Genomic DNA, 9,701 nt, shown 5'->3' with positions numbered 1-9,701 from the left:
TGACTAAAGATTCTTCAGTCTAACTAATACTTCCCTTTCCAATTCCTTCAAACCTCCCAACCACCAGCAGGAGTATATTATAGCAAACACAGATATATCAAACAAAGAATATACAAATAGTAGCAGTTAAGACATTTAGACAATTAGCAAGTAATATGCAATCAAATAGGCAATCTCAAACAATTCACATAGTATGCATATGATGAATGCCTGTCCCTAGTGGCCGATGATATCATCTTGTCGGTTATAGAGCCAACCCGACAAGTCCTGGTCGCTAACCATTGGACTGTCCCTCTGTCGTGCATCCCCAAACTCGAGTTATACTCGTTATAAACTTGATCATAAACATGATCCATATCCATCACCCTCACTGCTGATTATTTACGTGGGTTCGAGCTCATCCAGGCCTTTCACAGTGCCCGGCCACACTTACGACATAGGGTCAACAGAGCTTCGAGTCTCGACCTGGAGCACGTGGTGGCTAGCCACTGCTACTACCCAAGGAAACTCGTACCTCAGATAGTGGAAGTGCAAATCACAATTATCAAAAATTCAGCATCAACATGCATGAATTCTCATCCATGGATCAACATCCATATCAGCCATTCCTGCTCACGGTTAAATCCATAACCAGCCAATAGCATACACAGCTATTCCGGCTCACGGTTAAATCCATAACCAGCCAATATTCATAGCATACACAACTATTCCGGCTCACGGTTAAATCCATAACCAGCCAATATTCATAGCATACACAGCTATTCCGGCTCACGGTTAAATCCATAACCAGCCATTTCATTAACAATTACAGCCTTTCGGCCCATGGCATAACAAACACTTCCACCACCATCCTCCGCATCTCACATAATCATCTTGATCCTCATTGATCATACATTTTTCCCTTGCTTCACTCGCAAGTTATCACATTCACTAGCCCCTTTCTAATAGCTAGGCATATTATGATGATTTAAGACATGAATGGTGAGATCGGCGGCTTAGAAGTATGAGATTTGGCTTTTAAAACTCAAAAGTCAACTTTGGGATGAAAACAGGGCCACGCATATGCGCACTCCACGCGCACGCGTGGATGGCCTCAAAAACTCATCGGCGCGCAAGCGTCGTGCACGCTAACGCGTGGATTCCAAACTTGCCCATCGACGCGCACGCGTCAACCGCGCGTACGCGCGGGTGTTCTCGTGCCCCAGGCACAACACTGGCACAGTGCTGCCATAACTCTCGGGAAAATGGCTGGGCATTGGGTGCAGCACAATCGGCGCGCCCGCGCACATCACGCGTACGCGTGGATGGCACTTTTCGGAAGATCGGCGCGTACGCGCCAGGTGCGCCCACGCGCAAGGGGTCATTCTGCTAAAAATTTTCTAAGTTAAAAGCTGCAGAATTTCACAGATTTAAACCCCAATCTTCCAACGGACATAACTTCCTCATTTTAAACCGTTTTTCACCCGTTCTTCGAACGGCATGGACATCCCGGATCCAATTTCATTTCTAAACAGATTTGATACAAAACGAAGATCCGTAGTCCAAGTTATGTCCCGTCAAAGTATGCCCAAAAACCATATTTTCATACAAAACCACAATATGCCATTTTCAAAACAAACCATTTTCAACTCCTTTCAAAGTCAATCAAAACATGCCAATTTCATCCCTTTTCTTTGAAATCAATCAATTCAAAATGTATCAAATTCAACATCAAGCCTCCTCAACTCACACATTGACACATTACCACAATATACACAATCACTATCTCATCATTTTAGCCCACTTCACCCAAGTGGCTCAAACTCAAACATATTGACATATCATATACTATTCCTCATGCCAATTTTCAACAACTCCAATCCCAATAAACCATTAATGTACACAATCAACATCATACTCACCTTCAACATGGTTCAACCCACAATGCAACCATAACCAATCATCAAGCATATATCACAACATGCATATTTCTCATACATCATACCACCAAGGCATCAATAATCATAATCACATATATGACCACATCATATATCTCAATCATTCAACAACATCAACCATTCAATGCCTATCTTAGGGCCTCTAGCCTAAGTATTTCCTACCACATTACATATTAGATACGGGAAACCGAAACCATACCTTAGCCGAATTTCCCAAGCTCCACCGGAGCCCTTCCAAACCACTTATCCACAAGCTCTCAAGGCCTCAACACCTCCAAGAACAGATTTTTCACCACCAACCCTTCCCAAGCTTTTCAAAGTCACCAATCAAGCTCCAACATTCACATATACACAACCTAAGCCACAATCATCATACCCATACACAACATCTCAAAACCCAAACATCATAAAATCACAAAATCATACTAGGGTTGAGAATCTTACCACACCCAAGGTCCAAGGAGACAAGATTAACCTTCTCCTTCAAGAGAGTTGGGTCCTATAACATCAAAGAACCCAAAATCTCAACATTTTACCCATGAAACTCGAAATTAAGGGCTGGAATTTCGAACAGAAACTTGTGGCTTACCTCAATATTAACTGTATGGGTTTTGTAGAGCTCTCCGCGGTGAACGCGTGGCCGCAAACGGAGCGGCAATCGGAGCTCTAGATCAAAAGTTATGGTGGTTTGAAGATCAAGTGAGAGAAAGAACTTGAGAGAGTGTTCTTCCTCCCCTCTCTTCAATTTCAGCGTGAGTTTGAGTGTTGTGAGGAGAGAGAGTGCTGAAAACTAGGGTTTTGGTTAAGTTATGTTGGGCCAAGGGCCCACTTTGGGTCCGGTTGGCCCGGTTTGGCCCGTTCGGTCCAATCTTAGTCCGAATTCTATAAAATTGGTACCAAAATTCTCGTCTCAGTCTCCTCTATCACATTTAGCCATAAAAATCACATTTTAGGCTTTCTAGAATAAATTCTCATTTATGGGTTAATTAGCCGTTAATTAACCGGGTTTTACAGAACCAACCAGTGATTAGCCGTGCTGTGACAGAGCGCGTGAGCGTAGTTTTCACTGCGAGGATGGGATGTAGCCTTCGGCCAGTGTGATGCCTCCTGACGATTAGCCATGCGAGTGACAGCCGCAGAGGACCATTTTCCCGAGAGGATTAAAAGTAGCCATCGTCGAACGGTGAACCCCTATACACAGCTTGCCATGGAAGGGAGTAAGAAGGATTGAGTTGAAGCAGTAGGAGAGTAGACGTTCTTGAGCCATACAGCATCTCCATTCGCCTATCTGAAATTTCCACCAATGAATCTGCATAAGTATTCTATCCCTTTTATTATTTCTTCTAATTATTAATTTTCGAAACCATAAACAAATTTAATCTGCCTAACTGATATTTACAAGGTGACCATAGCTTGCTTCATACCAACAATCTCTGTGGGATCGACCCTTACTCACGTAAGGTTTATTACTTGGACGACCCAGTACACTTGCTGGTTAGTTGAACGGAGTTGTGAATTCAACTGGTGCCATAATAATGATTTCATACAAATACAAAGAACATGGATCACAATTTCATCCACCAGTGGTGTCTCCAAATCTTCAATGCAAACACAATCTCCGCTAATTCCAAGTCATGAGTGGGGTAATTCACCTCATGCGGTCTTAGCTGACGCGATGCGTAAGCCACCACATTCCAGTGTTGCATCAACACGCAACCCAAACCCTTCAAAGAAGCATCACAATATACCTCAAACGGTTCACGCGGTTCCGGTAGGATTAGAACAGGTGCTGAAGTTAATCTCTGCTTTAACGTTTGAAAACTTTCTTCGCACTCCGATGTCCACTCGAACGGCACTTCTTTCCTTGTCAACTTTGTCATTGGTAGCGCAATCCGGGAAAATCCTTCGATAAATCTCCGGTAATATCCGGCTAAACCCAAAAAGCTTCTGACTTCCGTCACAGTCGTCGGTCTTTCCCATTCCATCACCGCTTCTACTTTAGAAGGATCTACAGCTATTCCTCCTTTACTCACCACGTGGCCTAAGAACTTTACTTCCTCCTTCCAGAACTCGCACTTTGACAACTTAGCGTACAACTTTCGCTCCTTTAAGATTTGCAATACAATCCTCAAGTGTTCTTCATGCTCCTTTACCGTCTTAGAGTAAACTAAGATGTCATCTATGAAAACCACCACGAATTTGTCCAAAAAGGGACGAAACACTCTGTTCATGTAATCCATGAAAACAGCAGGTGCATTCGTTAACCCAAAAGACATTACCGCAAACTCGTAGTGTCCATAGCGTGTTCTAAAGGCAGTCTTAGGGATATCATCTTCCTTCACTCTTATCTGGTGGTAACCGGATCTTAAATCAATCTTGGAAAACACTCCAGCTCCTTGCAATTGATCCATCAAGTCATCTATCCTTGGCAACGGGTACTTGTTCTTCACTGTCACTTTATTTAACTGTCGGTAATCCACACACAAACGCATCCCTCCATCTTTCTTCTTCACCAATAAAACTGGCGCTCCCCACGGTGATACACTTGGTCGAATGAACCTCTTATTCAGAAGCTCTTCCAACTGAGTCTTTAGCTCTGCCAGCTCTATAGGAGCCATTCTATACGGTGTAATCGATACTGGTCCAGCTCCCGGCACCAATTCAATCGCAAACTCAATTTCCCTTTGAGGTGGGAACTCAGGGATATCTTCTGGGAACACTTCTGGAAAATCACTAACCACCGGAATTTGATCTAAGTTGTGGGCATTGCCCAACGCATTAGCAGCCAACAGAATATAACCCTGACACTCCTCCCCACTATAGTGCACCATTACAGAGTTTAGGTAATACCCCGTAGCTACCACTACTCCATTTTCTCCTTCCGGTATAAACCGAATTGTCCGTTCAAAGCAATCCAACAAAACCCAGTTCTTCGACAACCAATCAAATCCCAAAATCATCTCCAGCCCCACCATTGGTAAACAGATCAAATCGTGTACAAAGTCTCTGCCCTCAAGCTTGAAACCTACTTGTCTACAACCTGACCTAGTCATAACTGTTTGATGCGGAGTATGTACATGTAGATCAAAAGGTAACTCTGATACTTTCAAGCCTAATTCCTCAACTTTAGCAAATGAAATAAACGAATGCGAAGCTCCAGTATCATATAATGCAACTGAGGATTTATCACCAATTAGACATATACCTTTCATCAAAGGATCCGCCTTGGAAGCATCCTTGGCATTAACAGCAAAGACTCGACCTTGATGCTGACTCTGGCCCGCATTCTGATTCCTCCCACGAGGGCAATCCCTCGCAATGTGGCCAGGTAACCCACACTTGAAGCAACCACCTAAACCAATCTTACATGAGTCATAAGGGTGAAAACGTCCACAACGATCACAAGCTAAATCCGGAGAACTCTAAACGTCCACAACGATCACAAGCTAAATCCGGAGAACTCTTACTCTGATTTCCTCTTCCTTTAGCATACTGAAACTGATTCTGATTATTCTTTCTGAAGCCCCATTGGCCTTGAGGAGTATATCCCCCTCTTTTGAAGCTTTGTCCTCTAGGATGAAAATACTTGCCACGCCTACGACTAGAGCTCCCTCCATGAGTGTCCTTAGATGCCGCCACTGTTTTGGCATACTCCTCCACTACCCTTGCTTTGTTCACCAAGTCGGAGAAGATACGGATCTCCATAGGAGCCACAGCAGTCATAATGTTGTCCTTCAAGTCCCTTTGGTACTTAATGCACCTCCAGCTCTCGAAAGTCTCCGGGTCACCCTGACATACCCGAGAAAACCTACAAAGCTCTTCGAACTTGTTGGTGTACTCTGCCACAGACATGGAACCTTGCTTCAGCTGCATTAGCTCCATCTCCTTTGCTTCCCTTGCAGACTCAGGAAAGTATTTCTTGTAGAAAGCCGTTTGGAACACCTCCCATGGAATGTCGGTGTTCTGAAGCTGTAGCAAACGACACTGAGCTTGCCACCAGGGCTGGGCCTCTCCTGCTAGCTGATAAGTGGCAAACTCTACATATTGATTGAGAGGAACATGATGCGCCTGTAAAGCATGCTCTATAGCCTGGAACCAGTGGTCCGCTTCAATAGGATCTGTGGATCCTCGGAAAGTTGGAGGATGAACCTTGAGGAACGTCGCCAAGGTCATCGGAATTCCTCCTGTGTTATCGCCGTTACCCTCAGCATTATCATTGGTATTTCCTTCGCCATTCCCATTTTCGTTGCCATTCCCAGTCGGTTGGCCCAATCTCTGCACTGCTTGCAGAGTCGCAACAGCATTAGCTTCCATGGTGTTAGCGAGATTCGCCATCGCCGCCATGAATTCGGCGTGATTATCAGCTGGTTGCTCATTCCTACTTCCCCGTGTACGCATTCGACCTCGCCTGCGAGTAGCCATGTAGGATTCCTGTCCACACCAAACAATAGATATCAAGGTGATCAGTCTCAATATCAAAAGTCTAGTGCTTCAATTATCCCAAACAGGCACTCACAAACAAGCATGCTATGCATATATCAAATAGATAACCTAATAGCATCAAAGAAAAGACACACAGAGTATGCAATGAAGCACAATCGGTCCATCCCTCAGGCTCACGAGGACGAACCGCTCTGATACCACTAAATGTAACACCCTAATTAGCCTAAGCCTTACCTCGCGTCATAAAGCCAAGGTTAATCAGAGATTACGACAGTTCTAAACTCATACATATATATATATATATATATATATATATATATATATATATATATATATATATATATATATATATAGAAAGAATAGTATAATCTAGAAGCCCGATGAAAGATATAGCTCAAAAACAGAATTTCGAAGCTTAAACGTACTAACGGAGCTACTAGCTTAAGGCATAAGAAACAAACAAGATATAACAAAAGATAAATATATAATATCATAGAGAACTAGCCATGACTCGCGAAGTTTAAGCCGGCTAGCCATATACTGATACACAAAACCATACAGTGAAAACAGCTTATACAAGTTTTGTTCTCTCGAATACATGCCTCTATGCAAAATAAAATACAAAAAGAGAGATGTATAAACAAAATAAACCAAAAAGAACTCCAAAATGATCCAAGATTCTCCGCTCCTGTCACCAACCAAAGCAACTCACCGAGGTGGGTTGCGACCTGCATCTGAAAAATACAACAACAATATGGTATGAGAACCGGAGGTTCTCAGTATGGTAACAGTTCCCAGTGATATAGGATATAAGACCCCGGGACGCCAAAGGCAATCCTAAGCTTCATATCCATCACAAGATTCAACTTAAAGCATTCTAAAACATTTAAGCATAATATACCAACTTGACTTAAATAAACCAGGTTATCTATCTTAAGGCATTTCTATTCTAACCAAACACCGCTGTCCCACAGCCTTCACCAACCGATCCTCCATGCGATCCCATCGCCACCGCCTTCCGAACCTCCTCAATCCCAGCAGAAAACACAGATAATATTCAAAGCAAATAAAGCACAAGTAGTAGCATATATGGCAAATAATTCAGATAGCAAGTAAGCATGTTATTCAATTAGGCAAACCATTACAAGTAGACAAAGCATACAAGCAGATAAGAAATGCATATGATGAATGCCTGCCCTACTGGCTGTGATATCACATTGTCGGTTCAACTGCCAACCCGACACATCTCCATGGAGACGTCGCCCTTCGGATTTCTCATATGGGAACCCCCGAGATATAGTGCCCGGATCACTGTCCAGGTACCGGCGCCTGCTCGCCCTATAGATTCGAAGGGATGCGAGCGGGATATTCTTGCCTCAGACCTCACATCTCAACGTAAGCGGGATTAACCACCGTCCTTACGCCGCCGCCGCTACCTCGACAGGCGGGATTAACCACCGTCCCTGCCAGGCGCATAGCGTCTCAAAATGTCATGTAAAAATATTATTCCAGTGGTTTTCAAAAGCATTTTCAGTATACATAGATCCATCATTCCTCATCTCATATACCAATCATCCTTCACCTAACGTCAAACCATTCTCAGCACGCCAGAAACCTATGCCTCCGTTTTCTAATTTTATCTTAAAATCATGTACTAGAGCCCTTAATTTATATCCCATGTTCTAATACTCAAAACTAGGCCCAAACGTCTTAAAATAGTGTTATAGAAGCTTACAACCTTGTTGGGAAGGCAAAATAGTTGAAAACAAATAAATTTTTGAGAAACAAGACGTGTGCACCCGCACATATCAAAAATCATGAAACTCTGCAACTTTGTAAAATTTCAGATTTTTAACACCAACTTTGAATGATCATAACTTCCTCTACAAAATTCCAATTTTCACAAACTTTATACCGATTCAAAGAGTTTTCAAAGATCTTTAATTCTAAACAATTTTCAATCAATTTCAAAAACCAAGGCAAAAGTTATGATCGAACAAAGTTCACCAAAAACTCAATTTTTCCAAACTTCACAATTACCACTCTATCTCACCATACCCATACCAAATAATACCAAACCATCCAAAGCTCCATTTTTCATCAAAATGTACCTGTTATAGCATAATACATCAATCTCACCACATTTTCCTTCTCATTTCATTATTCTCAATTCCAACATCAACCATATAACACTTATGATCAAAATCACCATCAAGCCCACCATTTCATAAATCATAACACTACAATCATCATAAGAACCAACTTCCAATCCATACAATCATTCAACATCATCATATCATTATAATTCATCACAATCAACTCAACATTCATCAATTCATCAACATTTACCACACCAACCATCATTTTAGTTCAACCTATCCTATTGGTCACTAGCCTATGTGTCCATGAATATTATATACTACATAGAGGAAACCGAAACCATACCTTGGCTGATTCCCTTTATGCACCCAAACTCAAAATGAGCACCAACAAGCTTCCAACCACAATCCAAGCTTTCAAATCCACTCCAACAAGCACAAATAATTTCCAAAAGCTCCCAAAGCCACAATAATCAAACTATATACATATAAATCACCACAAATCAACCTAGGGTTCAACATAAGCATAATCTCACAAAGGTTTAAGAGCTCTTACCTTTCCCAACAGATTTGACAACACAAATCCAAAGCTATGCAAGGATTAGAGCAAACCTAAACATCCAAAATCACAAAAACCCATTTAACCCAAAACTCTAATAAAGCCCGAAATTTTGAAGAGCAGAACTGGAAGGATTTCGTGATTACCTTGAGGGTTTCTTGGATGAGTTTTGTAGAGCTCTTCACAAGGAACGCGTAGCCGCAAACGGTGCGGCGATCGGAGCTCCGTAGCTCAAGACATGAGCTTGGGAAGTTTGAAGTGAATAGTAACAATGGTGGAAAGCTCTCACCTCTCTCCTCACTTCAGCTGCTGTTGTGTTTAGGTTATGAGGGTGAAAGTGGCTGAAATGGGTTCATTTAAGTGTATTTATATGTTGGGCTTGGGCCCAACTTGGGCCCGGTCCAACCCGTTAGCGTTTTTAGCCCGTTTGGCCTAACTTCGGGCCAAACCTTTAAAATTAAAGCCCGGTTTTCCATTTCTAATGTTTTTCTAAGTTTTTTGACGGTTTTCACTTTTTATTGTGCGGTACTGGGCAGACTTGAACCGGTTCAACCGGTTCAACTGCCGGTTCGTAATTTTTTCACAGTTTTTCGTAGAAAGCACATTTTCTAACTCAGAAAGACCCACTGAGTCCAAAAATCATCTTTAAATCCTCAAATTCTC

At 42.4% G+C, this 9,701-nt stretch overlaps 1 protein-coding gene across 1 annotated transcript; it reads right to left on the bottom strand.

Moving 5' to 3' along the window:
• Positions 1-3,502: 3,502 nt before the first annotated feature.
• On the bottom strand, positions 3,503-6,359 carry LOC130939907 (uncharacterized). Its single transcript, XM_057867974.1, has 2 exons — positions 5,405-6,359; positions 3,503-5,289 (listed from the first exon to the last, which is right to left on the bottom strand). The coding sequence occupies exons 1-2, from the start codon at positions 6,357-6,359 to the stop codon at positions 3,503-3,505; spliced, it is 2,742 nt and encodes a 913-aa protein (XP_057723957.1).
• Positions 6,360-9,701: the final 3,342 nt, after the last annotated feature.

Source organism: Arachis stenosperma, chromosome 7, assembly GCF_014773155.1.
Source record: "Arachis stenosperma cultivar V10309 chromosome 7, arast.V10309.gnm1.PFL2, whole genome shotgun sequence".
NCBI lineage: Eukaryota > Viridiplantae > Streptophyta > Magnoliopsida > Fabales > Fabaceae > Arachis > Arachis stenosperma.
Note: the sequence above shows the minus strand (reverse complement) of the source record. Positions and strands in the feature narration are given on the sequence as shown.